The sequence below is a fragment of the Melopsittacus undulatus genome, chromosome 14 (assembly GCF_012275295.1).
Source record: "Melopsittacus undulatus isolate bMelUnd1 chromosome 14, bMelUnd1.mat.Z, whole genome shotgun sequence".
Taxonomy (NCBI): domain Eukaryota; kingdom Metazoa; phylum Chordata; class Aves; order Psittaciformes; family Psittaculidae; genus Melopsittacus; species Melopsittacus undulatus.
Genome location: NC_047540.1, coordinates 223,634 through 241,787, shown reverse-complemented (window position 1 = coordinate 241,787; position 18,154 = coordinate 223,634). Strand labels below are relative to the sequence as shown.

Here is an 18,154-nt window from a genome sequence, read left to right as displayed (position 1 = left end):
TCCCCCCCCAGTAAAGATGAACTGAACCAGGCGCTGCCGTCACCCATGGGGACCCCCCCATTACCCTCGGGCCGGGGGGGCAGCGGCTCCCCCCCCCCCTTGTGCTGCTGCCGGTACCGGAGGCGCCAGGTGCTGAGGCCGAAGGAGCCAAATGGCTCCTGGTGAATTCCTGCCCCCCCCCCGGCACACTCGGGGGCCTAATGGGGCTGAGCCCCGGTACCGGGGGGGGGGCACCTTTAAGCGGCCCCCCCTACAAGGTCGTTTCCGCTGTCCCAGGGCTTCTGCTCTGCTTCCGGCTCCGCTTCTGGTTCCTTGGGGCTGGGAGAGGGGAGGAGGATGAAGGGATGAGGATGAAGGGGGGATGAGGATGAGGATGAAGAGGGGAGATGAAGATAAAGGGATCAGGATGAGGATGAAGGGGAATGAGAATAAATGGATTAGGATAAAGAGGGTGAGGATAAAGAGGGAGCAGGATGAGGATGAAGGGATAAGGATGAGGATGAGGATAAAGAAGATGAGGATAAAGGGATGAGGATAAAGAGGGGGTGAGGATAAAGAGATCAGGATGAGGATGAAGGGGAATGAGAATAAATGGATTAGGATAAAGAGGGATCAGGCTGAGGATGAAAGGATAAGGATGAGGATGAAGGGATAAGGATGAGGATGGAGGTATGAGGATAAAGAAGATGAGGATAAAGGGATGAGGATAAAGAGGGAATGAGGATAAAGGGATTAGGATAAAGAGGGGGTGAGGATAAAGGGATCAGGATGAGGATAAAGGGACAGGGATGAGGATAAAGGACTGAAGGTGAGGATGAAGGGATAAGGATGAAGATAAAAGGTGAGGATAAAGGAATGAGGATGAGGATGGGGGGGGTAGGTTTAGGTGTGACCTTGTAGGCGCCTGTAGTTGGCCTGATCCTGCCTGATCCCACATGGGGTGAGGACAGGGATGGACACAGGGATAGGGTTGAGATGAGGGTGAGGATATGGGAGAGGGATGGACACAGGGATGGACATGGATGAGGAAAGGACAGGGATGAGGAAGAGAATGAGGCAATGGGACAAGGATGGGGCTGGGCTCGGCAGTGCCAAAGGCCTCTATGGGGCAGAGCACGTTCTATGGATCAGGGACCACTCTACGGGGCAGAACACCCTCTATGGGACGGAGCCCGTTGTATGGGGCAGAGACCCCTCTCTATGGGGCAGAGACCCCTCTCTATGGGGCAGACTCCACCCTATGGGACAGAACCCACTCTATGGGGCAGAGCCTGTTCTATGGGGCAGAACCCGCTCTATGGTGCAGAGCCTGTTCTATGGGGCAGAACCCGCTCTATTCAACAGCCACAGCTTTGTGATGGCAGCAGCATCGTGCCCATGGCCACTGGGCACCCAGGGGTGCTGCGGGAGTCACTGCAAGGGGGGGGGCACCAGGCTCTGCCCAGCCGGCTCGGGGAGGTCCCTCCCGGGCTGCTCTTCCTCAGTGCCTTTGGTGCGGAGGTGCAGCATGCGAGGGGTCACAGCTCAGCCTGGGCAATGGAACAGGCGTCACGGCACCTACGGCAAGTGCAGAGTGACCCACATTGGCACAGCAGAGAGTCCTGGAATCCCAGACTGGGTTGGGCTGGAAGGGACCTTAAAGCTCATCCAGATCCATCCATGAGCTTCTGCCACAGAGCTCAGCTCAGTCTCCCCCCTGGCAGGTTAAAGCCATTCCCCTTGGCCTGTCCCTACAGCCCTTGTCCCCTCTCCAGTTTTCCTGTAGTCCCCTTCAGGTATTGAAAGGCCACAAGAAGGTCTCTCTGCAGCCTTCTACAACAATACTCAACGACTTTATGTCCAGCTGCTCTCTCCTTCATCACACCAAGTGTTTAAACAGGAACATGAGCTCTTCGTGTCTTAACAACACAAGTCTGTGCCTACAACCCTATTGCTGTGCTCATTGTGGCTTCCTGTTGGAGCTGCTGCTCTCAAAACCAAAAGCTTTTTGCTCCTTGTTGTGTGTATTTAAGGAAAGCAGTGTTTTGCTGTGTTGAAGGGATGCCACTGCCTTCAATGGGGTTATCATCTGAGCAGGAGAGCAGAGGAAACACAAGGTGACATTCTAGGAAGCAGAAGCAGCAGCAGCATTGCAATGCATCTTCCTGGTGGGTCATGATGAGCAGGCAATGAGGTGGCTTCTGGCATTGCTGCTGATGAGCTCCTAATGGCTTTAGCTCTCCACTTGCAGGTGGAGCTGCTTTCATTGGAGTTAAATCTGGTTTAAAGGCAGCTGAGCAAATGCTGGGCAGGAGCTGCTGCCCCTTCTTTGAGTACTTAGTGACTGGATTTAGGAGTCAGCTCAAACGTCTTTAGGCAAGGACTTATCTGCTTACATTTGAATGCACCAGGTCACCCCTATGTGTTTACTGGGTCCATCAGCTCCATTTATTGTTGAGGGAGATTTGTTGGGGTTCATGCCTCTCACTGCAATGCAGACACCTCCATTGCTCCAGCTGAAGAGATCTGGGTGAAGTCTGCTGATTGCATTGGCCTGAGTCTCATCAGCTGTCATGGGACCTTGGCTCATAGATAGGTAAGGAGAGACACTCATGTTTGGCTTTTAGTAGGATGTGTATTTAAAAGGGGGTAAAGGAAATAATGTTGGGGGTGTTGCTGTGTCTCCTTTAGCTGGTGGGTTAGAACAGACCCAGGAGCAAGGGGAATGTGGTGTTTGTTCTCCCAGTTGATTGGAAATGATTTGAAGACTTGGGTTTCAAACATGTAGATCCTGCACTGGGGGTAACTCCTCTCCACTGTGTAGAATTCAGATGTATGGGAAGATCCAGGAGCATGGAGTCCCACCTCTTCTCTAGGCTAGCTGGAAGCAGAGCTGCCTTAGTTTCCCTTAGTGCACAAATGAAAGGCAGAGCCTCAGTTTGGTCTTCCTCCCTTTAAAGCTGATGGCCAAGGTCTCTCTCCTGCTTTTGAAAGAGAATTGGGAGGTATTAGAATGGCTTCTTTTAGATGCCATTGCTATCCTGGAGCAAAGAGCCCTGCTGAGGTCCTGGTGGAAGAAGCAAGATCTTCATCAAACACTGGTGAGTTCATCTGCCTTTATCACTGTTTATGGCTTGGAAAGACATGGGGGTGGGTTGAGATAAGCTCTGATTTGGAGAAATCTCCAGTCCTTGAAGCACACACAGTAGACAATACTTACACCAGCTGAACGGGTTGGGGAACACTGCCCATGTAATCATCCTGTCCTTCTGCTGCTCAGTTAGCTCAGCTGCAGCCCATCCTGGCCATCTGCAAGGTTTAGATACTGGTTATCTACACTTCCTGGTTTTCCATTCTTTTCTCTTACATTTATGTTTGTACTAAGGCCATAAGAGCCTAAAACTACATCAACTCCAATGGTTTATCTTATACAAGGGTTCTCATTATGTTCTCTAACTGCACTCTATCTCTTTTTTTCTTCTCTGAAACATGTACCTCAGATATTTTCTATGACTCCTGTTCCAAAGCCACCACAATTCATGTTATTTAGAACCGATTCTACTTTTTAATGAAGGTTTGTCTTTTATTTTGTGCCTCCTTGTCTCAGCTCTGAGGCAGAAGCTGTTCCCTGTGAGGGTGCTGAGGCACTGGCACAGGGTGCCCAGAGCAGCTGTGGCTGCCCCATCCCTGGCAGTGCTCAAGGCCAGGTTGGACACAGGGGCTTGGAGCAGCTGCTCCAGTAGAAGGGTTGGAGCTGGATGAGCTTTAATCTCCCTCCCAATCCAGACCAGTCTGGGATTCTCATTGATGGTTTTTGAACCCAAGAAAAACCAGTTTGCATTTCCTGTATCTTGACAAAGGGTGAAAGTGAGAAGGGGAAGGTTGGGTTGAGCAGACACACAGACCCATGGGCAGGACTCATCCCAGCTAGGTTCAGACACCTGCAGTGTCAGCATGTGTCAACGAAGCAGACACCACAGAGAAAGGGATGCTTGTGTGTGTGTAAGATGTGGGTATTTGATGTGGGATGGGTGATGTTTTGCACTGCTTAGACAAGCTGTGTTATTAAGAATGGCTGGTTTGGGTGTTGTCAGATGCAAGGTGTGTGTTTGAGATGCCTGCTCTTTATGTAACTATAACTTAGTTCTATAAGTACTCCAGAAGTGAAGGAGCTGCATGAGGATGAGGAGATGGACTTTGAGTGTGTGAGCCATTAGTAATGGGAGACAGCAGTTGTCTTCAGTTGTCTGCTGAGGTGGGTGCAGCAACTTCAGCTGGATCTTCTGAACCCATTCATAACATGGGCAGATGGAATCAGACTTCAGAAAGGGGAAATGCTGAGTCCTGCCCGTGGGGAGGAGCTGCTCCAAGAACCAGGACCGGCTGGGGGCAGCTTAGCAGAGAGGGACACAGTGCTTGTGGTGGCCACAGAGCTGCAATGAGCCATCAATGTGTCCTTGCAGCAAAGGCACCCACAGCACCCTGAGAAGAGCATTGGTGGTGGGTCAAGGGACTTCCTGCAATGAACATGTGAGCACAGGCTGGGGAATGGGGAAGGAAAAGCTGCTGTGGGAAGGGTGGAGGGAGAAGGTGAATTGTGCTGCAGACATGGTCATCTTGCTGGAAAAGGGGCTGATGGACAGAGGGAAGTGGGAGGGGAAGGAGGAGTGATGCTCGTTTCTCAACAGGCAATATGTGTATTTTAAGGTCGTCTTCTCATTGTTTTAAGGTCAATGCATATTTAAGGATAATACGAGCAGCGTCATCTTGTCATATAGATTCATATGCACACACGTTCTTTAAATATAAATAAAAACAGAGGAAGAAATATATGCAAGTACAATTCAGATGAGGAGGAGGGGTGGTTTTTCCCTTGAAGCTACATGTACATGGAATTGAAATCAGGGTTTCTGGTCTCTCTTTAGTTGACCCAAACATCACCACAGAGTCAGACAGTCACTCCAAAGTGATCTTTTCTCTATTTAATGCAACACTAATTGATGTGGTAAATTAAGGCATGATTGTATTTACTTGTCCTTATGAAAAACACCCCCCCCCCCCCAAAACAGGGAAGAAATCATCCCAAACTCGCCTACTTCTTACAAGGAATATGGATGTTCATGGGCAGATGCTTATGTTTTGCAGGACCAATTCTTTCCATAACAGGCCAGCCAGGCCTTTAGCATTTAAGCCTTAAGATTAGTTTTTCCATATAGGAATGACTAGATATTATTTTATCAAGGTATTTTTTCCAATATATTATTTAGGACCTTCAACCATCATGTTTTTATCTCCAAGTAATTGGGTGCATTCGTAAAGGAAATCCCAAATACTGCATTAAACTCATGCATTGTGTGTTCCTCTGAGCTGTCAGAGGTGATTTAACCTCTTGCCATGTTTGTCTCCTGCTGCCAAGAGAGTGACTGGAGGAAACCACTTGTATGACCACATTTGTCCTCCTGGGCTTCACCAACCTGCAGAAGCTTCTCTTTGTGCCTGGTTTCCTCATCTCCATCACCATGGTGGTGGGAACCTTATCAAGACCAGCTCTCAGCTTCATGTGCCCATCTACTTATTCCTCCCTAGGATGTAGCTGGGCATCTTGCCTTCCTGGATGGGCTCGCCCCATGGAAAGTTGCCACCATGCGACCGAGGAACAATGGAATTTCATGCCCTGTGATAAGCAGTTACCCAGCTTGGTCCAGGAACAGCCTTTCAAGACCCTGTCTGAGCAGTGCTGGCTTTTCCTTGGATGTCATCTGGTGCTGATGACACAGATGCTCCATGCTTCTGACCCTGTGTTGTATTCAGATGTGCCCAACATGTTTCATGGCTCAAAGACTCTCAGTGTTGTCTAGAACTCCCCCATCACTTCCTCTTCTCCTTATGTCTGTCCATCCAGGCAAAGCTTCTTTTCCACCCCAGTTGCAGCTGACTCATTATTTACTGAAGGTTCCCCTTAAAGAGACAAGGATACATCTGGGGGCTTTGATTGAGCTTGGCTCTGTTTTAAACATCTATATCAGGGGTTTCTTCTGGGGAAAAGTGGATGGTTCTCTCTACTTGCAGTGAAGAGTGATGGGCAGACACAGCTCCAATGTGGGTTGTGTTCAGAGCAGACACAGGCCACAGCCTGAAGAGCCAGTTTAAGCCTCTAATGGGAAACATCAGCTCACCATGCTGATAGTTTGGGATCCTTCAGAAACCCCATTCAAAAGTGGGAAGGTGAAAGCAGCTTTTCATACAACCATGGAATGGTTTGGGTTGGAAAGGAGCTTAAAGCTCCCCCAGTTGCAGCCCCTGCCACAGGCAGGGACACATTCCACTAGAGCAGCTTGCTCCAAGCCCCTGTGTCCAACCTGGCCTCAATAAATTCTATTGAACAGTAATTTCTACTGCAGTAGAAAAACCACTTTCTGAACAGAATAGGAAAGCAAAATGAATGTAGGCAGTGTCCTGGCTGTGCTTTTGCTTTTCTAAAGGCTGCTGGTAGCAGATACTAACTTCCTGAAAACAGGGCTTATATTCTGCATAAAAGGATAGGGAATTACTCCTTAGAAAATACCAGTGTTGGTTTGCTCTTTTGAGAGCAATAAGAGAGAAACCTTTATCCATAAACCTGGCTGTGCCTTAAGGGGCTAAAAGAAAGATGGAGAGGGGCCTGTAGGGACAGGCCAAGGGGAATGGCTTGAACCTGCCCGAGGGGAGACTGAGATGAGCTCTTAGGTAGAAGCTCTTCCCTGTGAGGGTGCTGAGGCGCTGGCACAGGGTGCCCAGAGCAGCTGTGGCTTTGGGCATGAGCTGTCTTTGTCAAGCAAGGCAGCTGTAGAAGTGAACTTTGTTAAGAAAGATGAAAGTTTCTTTCTTGTTATCCCCATCTAATTAATCTCTGATGGCTTGTTATGAAGAATGAGCAAGCCGCATCCAAGTCTTCTGAGAGGCTTTTGTGGTGATTAGGAAACTTCCTTGGTAAAGCCCAAAAGATCTTGTTAAAGCTGATGACTCCTGAGCAGTTCCTGCTTTGGGGAAGTGAGCAGCATCACTTGGGATGGAAATAGCTGTGACTGTTTGTGTTGTGAAAGCCTGGATCTCAGGGCTGCTGGAGGGCTTTCTGTGCCCATGCAAGCTTGGTCATACTCTCTCTTTAAAGAGACATCCTTGTCTTCATGACATGTGCAGAACTTGGACTCTTGAAACTGTGCTCTTTATCTGAACAAATATTAGAGATATAGAAACACCTTCATGAGCACAGATGGAGGCACAAAACTCTGATTTTAAGGACTCAACTTTTGTTCATCTGAATTTGAAGAAGATTAAACTGTTTCAGATCTAATCCCTCCTTCCAACAGTCTTAGAAGCTTTATTTTAGTTTTCCTCTCAGTTGGACTAAAACTTTATAAAGGGAAAAAAAAAAAGATAATTTATGAACTAAGAAACCACATTTTTTACATTTTTTCCTGTAAGTGGTGGTGGAAACTATCCCTTAAGTAGCAGGGAAGGAGACAGAGGCAGTGAAATGCCCCAGGTCAGGTTCGGTTGCCCTCATACAGAAATCTGGTGCCATTTGCTCTGTCCTGAAGGGCCAAGGACATTGCCATGCACTTGCCATGTACATCATGTATGTAAAATTAATTGCTAGGGTTTTATTAGAAGTGGTAATTGTTGCTGATACTGATCTCCACTGCCACAACCTAAAGGTTTCTATGCATTTTAAACAACAAAAATCAGGAGGGTCAGAGCTGCAGATAAATGAACAACCCCAAGACTGCCCAGAGGCAACAATTACTCACTAAACTGTATTAGGAAAAGGCTTTCAAACAATCTCAAGAGAAGAAAATAAGAATTGTTTGTGTCAGGATAAGATAGCCTCAAATGAGAAGACAAGAAAAATGAGACTCCACTCCCAGCTTTCATCTGACAGCACAAGGAAGTAACAGGCAAACGGAAATGAACCTTGGGATGAAAGGGTAGAAATATTTGTTCATTAAGGCCCTGAGACTATTTAAGAATATGATCTGCTGCAAACACACACACAGCAGAACCACTGAAGTTATGCACTTTTCACATGATTGAAGGAGATTAAATAAAAGTGACTTACTGAACCTATTTCTTTACAGGGCAGGGCTCCACTCATCCAGCAGCAGCCCTTCCAAAAGCAAGGCTGAACAGGTATTTCACAGGGGCTTCAAGCACAAAGTCCCACAGGTAAACACGTGGACCACTGACATTTCTGCTCCAACCACCGTGATGGTTTAGAACTCTTCAAGCCATGCAAATGCACTGTACTACACTACAGGTCTAACTTACCTCAAACTTGCTATTGTTGTTAGAAGGATGTTTAGATTAATGCCTCTGCACTGCCATTCCGGGTTCTTCCATGAACTGGCAAGCTGGCAGTGCCATTGTCCCTAGCATGCTCTCACTGCACCCATGCACCACCTGCTGCAGAATCTGGGAAGAAGCAACACGTCATGTAAATACAATCTGCTATCAAAACTATTACAAACATATATACGGATGACTGACAGGAGGCATTTCTAGCCACACAACATTTTGCAAGTGCAAGAAACAAGACATCACAAATGATGTCTACAAGTGTTATTTCCATAAGTGCAGAAGATTTTTCTTTGCCCTGTGTTCCAGATCTTTCAGTTCTTATCTAATGGAAACGTGACAGCTGTTAGCTCCATCTCTTTCCACAAATGCCAGGGACAAGGATTACCCATAAAGCAGTTAACAGTAAACTAAAGCTGTAAACAAGGAAGATAAACAACTAAATACTAAAAACACCTTTACCTTCTGTTACTTACAGGTTTTGATTTTAATAAAATATGTTCTGTTTTAGCTTTCAAAAGGTACAACTTCACATACAAGGAAGCCATCAGTTAGCGGCTACAGTGTTTGAAAGCACTAGACACAAGAGCTGTGTCTTTAAGAATACAAAGAAATGCCATTTAGTCTATCGGGACACACTAAAGGATAATTAAGAACAACCTCAATCTCCACTTTCTCTTATTTTTCAGAGCTTTTGTGTGCTTTTGAATTAGGATTCCTGCTGCTCAAGGCCCTTTATTGTCACAACCTATGACATCTCTTCACGTACACTTTCCTAGCCCCTCCTATAAAATGGGATACTAGCTCAGACCAAACGTTCACCTCCACATCAGTCAAAGAAATTAAATTCTTGGGAAAAAGGAGTTTAAAAAGCAAAGGCAGTATGTAGCACAGCTCCCTGAATGTCTTCTTTGCCTCCATGCACTTGCAGAACAGCCTAACACAAAGGTTTCTCTATTTCATACACCCAACATATTGTTCTTCTATCAGTTCATCCTGATATTTTCTGAACCTACAGAAACACCCTGTGGCAACAATGTCAATGACATACTCTGTCCAGAACCAGTTCTTTGGGTTTGTTTTGCACCCACCACTTATTACCTGCATCCCACACTCCTTTGTTTTCTTACTGGGAGGGCCAGTGAATAATAGTTGCTGTTAACTTTTGTATGCTGCTTATTGTCTTAAAACTACAGAGAAAGAGGAACAGACTTTTTCATTCCTCCTTCTTGCTCAGGCCAAATGGGGCAAAGATCCAGGATGAAGAAAACAAGTTGGTTCCTCCTACTGAAGTTATTCCATGGCTAAAATAATCCCTGCCACTCTTTTCCAGACTTCTTCCAGTTGTACTGCATTTCCATTTTCCTTTAAGCGAGATGAGGGAGTCAAGTGACATGCTGCACTCCAGCTGAGAGCACACTATTGGTTTGGTGGCATACCAGTGCCTTCTGTTTTATCTTGAATTCCTGCTTTGAAGATTACCAGCACCTCATTTGCTTCAGCTGCTCTTGAAGCATTGAGCTGACGCTTTCAGGACATTCCATTATCATTCCAAGATCACTTCCACCACGGTAAGAGTCAGCTCATCAGTGGAGTAGCAGGTATTACAAAATACACATTGAGATCTGCAGCTTTCAAAATGGACTGCCTATTTGACCAATTTCTCTATCAGATTTATTTTCCCATGTAGCTCTTTCATAGAATCATAGAATAGTTGGGGTTGGAAAGGAGCTTAAGATCATCTAGTTCCAACCCCCCTGCCATGGGCAGGGACATCTCACACTAAACCATATCTCCCAAGGCTTCATCCATTCTGGCCTTGAACACTGCCAGGGATGGAGCATTCACAACCTTCCTGGGCAACCCATTCCAGTGCCTCACCACCCTAACAGCAAAGAATTTCTTCCTTATATCCAATCTAAACTTCCCCTGTTTAAGTTTTAACCTGTTACCCCTTGTCCTGTCACTGCAGTCCCTAATGAAGAGTCCCTCCCCAGCATCCCTGTAGGCCTTCTTCAGATACTGGAAGGCTGCTATGAGGTCTCCACGCAGCCTTCTCTTCTCCAGGCTGAACAGCCCCAACTTTCTCAGCCTGTCTTTGTACAGCAGCTGCTCCATCCCCCTTAGCATCCTCATGACCCTCCTCTGGATTTGCTCCAACAGCTCTAGGTCCTTCTGGTGAGGACACCAGAACTCTACCCAGTGCTCCAAGTGCGGGTCTCATGAGAGCAGAGTGGAGGAGCAGGATCACCTCCCTTGACCTCCTGGTCATGCTGGTGGTGATACAGCCCAGGACACAGGGGGTTTCTGGGCTCAAGCCCATGCTGAAGCCAGCTCATGTTCTGACCCCCAGGCCCTTCTCCTCGGGCTGCTCTGAATCACTTTTCCCTGCAGCCTGTAGCTGTGCTTGGGATTGCCCTGACCCAGGGGCAGGAGCCTGCACTTGGCTCTGATGAACTTCAGGAGGTTGGACACCTCTCCAGCATGTCCAGGTCCCTCTGGATGCCAACCCTTCCCTCCAGCACGCTGACTGCACCACACAGCTCGGTGTCGTCAGCAAACTTGCTGAGGGTGCTCGATCCCACTGCCTGTGTCACCAACAAAGATGTTGAACAGGGTCTGCCCCAACACCGACCCCTGAGAGACACCATTCCTCACTGGTCTCCAGTTGGACATAGAGCCACTGACCGCAGCTCTCTGCGTGCAGTCATCCAGCCAATTCCTTGTCCACCGGGTGTCCATCCAGCAAATTCACGTCTCTCCCATTCAGAGACAAGGACGTCGTGTGGGAGGATGTTAAATGACATTTATTTGCTCCAGAGAGCAGGAACGTGGCAGGAAGGGCTGGGGGCAGCTGCTCACTTGCGGGGGAAGGGCAGGCCCCGGAGGTGGTAGATCCAGGAGCCCCCAGGGCAGGAGACCACCAGCCTGCTGGTGACAGGAGCCGGGCCGCCCGCGAAGGAGACGGTGATGGTGGTGCTGCTCTTGGCGCGCAGCACCTCGGGGGCCCTGACGGTGAAGCCCGGGTGCTTCACTGCGTATTGGAACGCCGTGGCCTTCCGGAAGACGTTCCTGAAGGAGATGGAGGTGGTGCCGCCGGCTGGGATGAGGAAGGGGCCCTGGGCTTCAGGGGGCAGCGCAAGGCCGATGAGTGGGATGCAGTACTGCCCGCCCAATGCAGAGCTGAGCTGCAGCGTGGCCTTGGCTTCGCCCAGGTGGCAGGGCTCAAAGGTCACTTCCACGCTCAGGTCCGAGCCCCCAGCACTGGCGGGTGCCGCACTGATGGATTTTGCCGTCTGGAAGTCGGCACAGTCGGTCTGTGCAGGGGAGACAAGAGACCATGGGGGGTGGGTCACAACAGCAGAGCCAGCACCTCGGGAAGAACACGATGGTCCCCTGGCCCTGGCCTGGCCCACCCACACCACACTCCTGGTGAGTGCCTGCGGGGAATGGGCACGAGAACTGTGCAAACGTGCCCAGCAGGGACAACCCTGCACCCAAGCCCCAAGACGCCCGACTGCCAGACCTGGGCTGCAAGGGGGAAGCAAGCCCAGGCACCGTGGCGCCTGCAAAAGCAGCTCCAACACGGGCCCGCAAGGGAGGACAGTGCAGCTGGTGACAAGCCCACACCAGTGGGAAGACCCCTGGGCTCACATGGCCACCCTGGCTCTGCCACGCCAAGCCAGAGGCACTTGGAGCCCTTGGTGGAGAGGGCTGGTGCTGGCCAGAGGAGCTGCCTCCCAGCCAGAGCCCCGGCAGCCGCGCTCACCTGTACGAGGTACTCGGTCTTCTGCTGGGCAAAATGCCGTATTTTGGTGGTGATGGTCTGACGGGAGCCCAGCCTGGTGCGGAAATACACGGGCTTCTCTGGCCTGCTCCAGGTGGCTTTCAGCTGCAGGGTGTAAAACAGAGAGCCCAAGTCGCTGCTCTGGAGCACCAGCTGCCCGCTGCTCTCACCCGTTTGCAGGGGCTGATACTCCAAGACAAGATCCGCCTGGGAGGAAGGAAGGAAAAAGCCACTTTGTCAGGCAGAGGCAGGGAACACTGACAAGGGGCAGCTGGTCCCTGCTGTGCTCAGGCAGTGCCAGAAGGCTGGGCTGCCTTCCCTGCTCTGACTCCCCTCTCTCGGGCACAGCCTTGCTCCTTCTGGGGGACGGTTCACTTAGGGACAGATCCCAACAGCTCAGAGCCCTCCAGCACGATGCCAGAAGCTTCCCACCCATAAAAAGCCCCTGTGCTCCCCCAGGGCACACACCACTTCCTGTCAATCCAGGCTGCAGACAACCTGGCCATGGGCTGAGGCTTGTCCTGCAGCCACTCACAGCTGGAAGCACCACACTAAATGAGGGGCACGTGGCACAAGGACCTGCCACGTGAGGCCCACTTGCAGCGTGTTCCAGGGGGCAGCAGGGCAGGCTCCACCAGCGCAGGATGATGCCCACTGGGGATATTCTCGCACACTGCTCCCTCTCTAGATCATCGGCAGGGAGCTGCCACCACGGAAGGAAGCCCCACATGGCTCCTTTCAGGCATCACCCTTCAAGAGCATCCCCTGCAGCCAGGAGCAGGGAGAGCAGAGGGAGCCGGAGGAGCTTTGCCCCTACCTTCGACTGTGCAGGGACAGTAAAGTGCTGGGGAACGCTGACGTCGGGCACTTTGCAGTTGATGTCAAACGTCACCGGGACAGGCAGAGGGTTGTCCACCTTGACGCTGGAGGACACTCTCTGCCGAACAGCGGTGCTCATTTGAACAGTGCCCATGGGTCCTGAAGCCACCGCCTTGAAAGTCACCATGTGGAACAAGTACTCTCCGGTTGTCTCATTGAGGAAGGTCACCTAAATCAGACAGAAAGGGAAGGGCTGCTCATTCCACACATGAAAACAGACCCAAAACAGCCCACTGAGATCAGCGCCCTGCTTCCAGGAATGGCTGTGAGCACCAACCGAGGAAGAGCACAAGACCACAGAAAGCACGTGCGGTATTTCATAGGACCTGTGCACGTGGAGGTATGAAGAGGCGTGTAGCTTCTCGGTGAGCCAACAGCTCCTTGAAGGGCCCTGCAGACCAGTGTCCTCACTTACCTTTGCCCTGAAGACTCCTTCTTTGTAGGAGAGGAAGGTCAGCTGGTAGTCCTTCTTCGCAGAGCTTGGCACGTCCATGTAGGAACACCCCTGCAGCACAGAACTGCTTTCCAGGTTCTCTGGTTTGAGCATGTCAATAACCACCAGGAACCTGTGGGTGAGAAGGACACAGTGAAGGTCAACACGAAGGACTCCCATAGGATACCCATCGTGTGGGGGTACAATACAGCCCCTCTCACCCTCAGTGCCTCAGGCACAGGGCACCAACTCTCATCCCCCTTGGAGGAAAGCCCTCCAGGGTGCCTCTGCACAGGCAGAACGTGGGTATGGCCAGACACGGCCAAGGAGAGGGACAAGCTTTCAGGAAGGAGCTTCCAGGCACTTCCAGACTTCCTGGGCTGGACTCACCTCTGTGGTCTGTGCAGCCAGTTGGACACAGGGATGAGCTCCGTGTGGCACTTCCTGCATGGAACCTGCCGGGAAATGGCCCCTGAACACCTGGGGGCTTCAGCAGTTCCTTCCAGGTGGTAGCGTAAGCCTGTCCCGTCCGGCAGGGGGAAGAAGATGGAGCCCTACAGACAACGAATAGGACAAGTCAGCTCTGGAGCACCCCTGGCCAGCCCCATGCCTCAGGCTCTCACTGCAGCAACTTCCAGCACGCCCAGCTGGCAGAGCTCTGCCTGCAGCCCTGTCCTGTGCAGGAGGAGGCACCAGCATCGCACCTGCTCAGAGCTGGTTGTGAGTGGGTGCATGGCCCACAGGACATGGCACAGCTACAGGACACAGAGGCAGCATCTCTGGGCAAAGCAAGGAGACACGGGCCCTGCAGCAGAGCTGCTCTGCACATCTCAACACTCCCTTACTGGCCACACTCACCTGGGCACATCCCTGCCAGCCTGTGCTCATGCAGGGACAGCCCTGGGCAGGGGGTGCCCGTCCCTGATGAGCTCCATTGCCTCAGTCCTGCTGGCCTTAGCCCCAACAGCACTGCCCAGACAGCAGCCTCTAAGCTGGCACAACAGGGGCCCACCAGCCGTGGGCCATGGAAAGCTCATATCCATGATCATTCTGGGTGCCCGTGGATCCCAGACACCTGCCTCTGCCATCTCCTCTGCCTCCACAGCAGCTGAAAGCTGCAAGACTCCTCACGCAGGCTCTACGTTAAAGACATGCTGAGCACGTGCAACCCTAAGGGCACAGATCTGCTGAGCACCCTGGAGACGGAGACCAGAAATCTCTGACCTCATTTCTGGCCTACTGTAAGGTCAGCTGGAGCGGGACAAGGACCCGGCAGCTCCAGCACCCCAGAGCCCTTCTGAACTGACCCCTTATGGCACAGAAAACATTACAGAGGGGCCAGTCACCCCCATGTGCCCAGCCTGAGACCTGCAGGAAGGGCTCCTCCCACAGCTCCTGCATGACTGTCAAGAGATCTCTCTCGTTTCCCACTTGCCTGTTCACGGCCAGGAGGGCACTGAGAAACTGCAGGGCAGCTTTGCCCTTCCTGCTCCCTGCAAGCTGCACAAGGACAGGCACAAGTGGTTGTGCCCAGGGCTCGGAGAGCCTGTGCAGCCGTGCGCTGAGCGTGGGGGTCTCTGAGCCCCCTGGGCTGCCACAAGCAGCCACCAGGAGCTGCGCAGAACAAACTTCATTTCTTGGCCTTCAGAAAGCCTGGCTCTTTAGGTCAGCTGCTCCAACACGTTTGGTGTCAGGCCCGAGTTCCCATCTGCCCTTTGCCCGTGCCTGGCCCTCAGCCACCACAAAACCCAGCTTCCAAGAGAGGGCACAGGACACCTTCAGCTTGGACAGGACCTCTGAAGGTCATCTCGGCCAACCTCCTGCCCAAAGCAGGGTGAGCTACAAGGGTCATGCCACGAGGGTCAGCACACGCTGGCACAGCTCACGTACCTGGTGCTTCTTGTTCTCAGAGCTCATGGTTAGGGGTCTGTAGGTGACCTGGTAGACCTTTTCTTTTTGCCTGGCCTCCAGATGGATAAATTCAGGCCCTTTCCAGTATTTCCCCTCAATGATGGGCTGCAGGGTCCAGGCCTCGCTGCTCGGGTTGGACAGGAGGATGGTCTGGCTCTGCCTCTCACGCACATTGCAGCTGAAAGTCAGCGTCTGTAACAGAGGAGCACAGAGGCTGCTGGGTCGTACCCACAACCCTTCCCACTCTTCTCACGCTGGCTCTGCACCAGGACCTGGAGCACAGGGAGCAGCTTTTCCTTGTCACATGCAAAAATTACGCTTTGGCCATAGCTTTTGGAGTAAATCAAGCTGGTTGCTCTTGAAGAAGGGAGCAGAACAAGCCTTTCGCATGCTGGGTGAAAGGAAACGGGGAGTCCTGAAAGGAAACTCCTGTGCAAGGACAAGATCTGCAGCCACACAGCCCCTTCCTTCGTGGGCAGGAGGAAGAGGAGCTCCACGCTCTCTCTGGGAGCAAGAGCCAACAGCTCCCAGACTGCCCCATCCCAGGGACTGGATGCAGATGCCTTGCCCCTTCCTACTGCTGAATGCCCTCCCCTGGCCCAGCAGGGGGGAGAAGTGTGGCTGCAGGTGCAGTGCTGGGATACATGGCATGGGTGCTGCAGTGCAGAGCCAGGACAGCTGAGCTGCTCACTGGAGGAGCAGCACCTTGAACAGGGGAGAAAGGCAATGACAGGGCTCAGGAATTCTGGCAATCCTGCCCAGCAGTTTCTCTCTGGGATACCCCAGCACCAGCGAGTCTGTGCTCACAAGTGTCCTTCAGTTCCTGCCCTGGGAGAGATGTGGTGCAGATGCTGGGGTCCAGGGGCCCATCCTGTCCCTGCTGCGTTACCTCTTTGGGGCCAGGGGCCTCCACGCAGGATCCTGCCAGCGTAAGCTGCAGCGCCTCACTGCCCTGGATGAAGCACCGCAGCCCCTCGTACTGGACAGCCTGGCTCAGCTTCGAGGGGCGGAAGGTCACAACCAAGGGGACATCCACCCCTGGGCTGATGTAACCCTTTGTGGGGCTGATGGAAAAGTCTGGCTTGAAGCTCTCCGCGTCCCACATAAACCTTGCCGAGGAAAGCACAAGGACAGGAAAGAAGGATTAGCCACGGGGAGCTGTGAAGGCAGTGTAAGCCTCAGTGTGAGGCTCCAAGTCTCTCGTGGGCTTTCCCACCACATCTCAGGCCTGACACTGAGCCACCTGGCAATAAGGCTTGAGGCTGGGCAGGACCTGCTGCTTTACCTGACTCTCGTGTCGCCCGCGTTCCGCATGACGACGCGCCGGCACGTGTAGCTCTGCTGCACCACGGCTCCAAAGCTGAGCTGGTCCTGGTCCAGGCTCACGAGGCTGCCCTGGCAGGAGCCCCGCACCACACAGAGGGAGCGCACCAGCCCGCGGCACTCCAGCAGCACTTCCCCGCTGAACGGCTGCATGCGGCGCTTCGGGGAGAAGGTCACCTCCACTTTGCAGGTGTCTCCTCTGCCCTTCAGCTTTAGATCCTTGCTGGGCTTCAAGCACAGAACCTACCCGAAGAAACGAGTGGAGACTATTTCATCTGGCAAGCGAGCTGTGGAGCCTCCCTCACCACACTCAGGGAAGAGGCTTCCAATTCCTCTTCTGTCCCCACCAGCACTGCCCCAGTCCCACTCATTCCCTCCTAGGCATTCCTAGGGAATACCAAAGGTGTTTTCTACCATGTGTCCACCTGGTCACGGCGAGGTCAACTCTGTCTTCTAAAGCTTTCACATACGTTCCAACAGAGCTGCAACTCTCCCTCTTTCAAGATTCACCTCCCTCACCTTTCCAGATCTAAAACACATGGCTGCATCCTGATGGATGTGTCTAAAACAGGCTAGAGGAACTGTGCCGCCTTCTCACTTCTGGCTCTCGGGGAGTCCTGGCACCCAGCTCAGCTGAAGCATTCGCACTGCAGGCATCTGCTGCCAGAGCAGTGCCAGCAGGCAGGACAGGGCAGGCACAGGCAGCCAGGGCAGCCCACACCTGAGTCATTACCTACTAGCTCCCACCCACAGCAGCTCAGCGCTCCCTGCAGGCACACCAAAGTGCTCTGCAGAGAAGGAACGGGCCTTACCCCAGCTTCCTGCAGCTCTGGCACGGTGGACATGACCCTCAGCTTAAAGGTGAGAGGGGCTGCACTCTTGTTGGCTACGGTGACCATCTTCTTCACCGTCTGTCCAATGCAGACGTTTCCCAGCTTCACCACCTTTCCTGGTGGATCCACAACGTCAACCTGAGGCGGTAGGGATTGATATCAAGCCAAAGGAAAGAAGGAGAAAAGGCTTTCTGCCACTCTAGTGGCAGAAACCCAAACCATGGGAGGCTGGGGAAGAGATGAGGAAATGAGAAAACCATGCCGGTTGCCACCTGGAGTTTTAGCCTTTAGATTTCATCTCACCTTCATTTTTATGCCCCTTCCTTGGGCCTCAGCATTCAGCTTCTCTCCCGGAGCACACGGAGGCAGCAACAAGCTGTTGGGGCTGTTGTCATCTTTTGGTGTCCGTAGGGGCTGTGCACAGAGGGAAGAGAAACCATAGACAGGATGAGTTTCTTGACCTTCACCATGTGAGCAGGCTCCCCAGCCAAGCCATCCCCTCCCACATTCCTTCCCCCCAGGGGCAGGGATTATCCAAGTCCCTCTGCAGCCTGCCAGCAGAGCTGACTAACCCTGGAAGGCCACCAGGATTTGCCCTGCACACTGCCCCTGTCTCCCTGCACAAGCCTGGCCATGCTGGAGCGCTGGGAATCTACAGAGTGTGCACAGACCTTC

General features: G+C 52.1%; 2 protein-coding genes across 2 annotated transcripts; both read right to left on the bottom strand.

Annotated features, from left to right (window-relative positions):
• Positions 1 to 11,171: 11,171 nt before the first annotated feature.
• LOC117437000 (hydrocephalus-inducing protein-like) lies at positions 11,172 to 15,491 on the bottom strand (the record flags this gene model as incomplete). Its single annotated transcript, XM_034069387.1, has 6 exons — positions 11,172 to 11,630; positions 12,083 to 12,307; positions 12,918 to 13,148; positions 13,395 to 13,545; positions 13,803 to 13,966; positions 15,303 to 15,491. Coding segments are annotated over 6 exons (1,419 nt in total), but the record flags the coding sequence as incomplete, so codon positions are not given.
• A 648-nt stretch (positions 15,492 to 16,139) lies between these two features.
• LOC117436999 (hydrocephalus-inducing protein homolog) lies at positions 16,140 to 17,491 on the bottom strand. Its single transcript, XM_034069386.1, has 4 exons — positions 17,459 to 17,491; positions 16,609 to 16,889; positions 16,213 to 16,432; positions 16,140 to 16,151 (listed from the first exon to the last, which is right to left on the bottom strand). Exons 1-4 carry the CDS (start codon positions 17,489 to 17,491, stop codon positions 16,140 to 16,142), a joined length of 546 nt encoding a protein of 181 aa, XP_033925277.1.
• Positions 17,492 to 18,154: the final 663 nt, after the last annotated feature.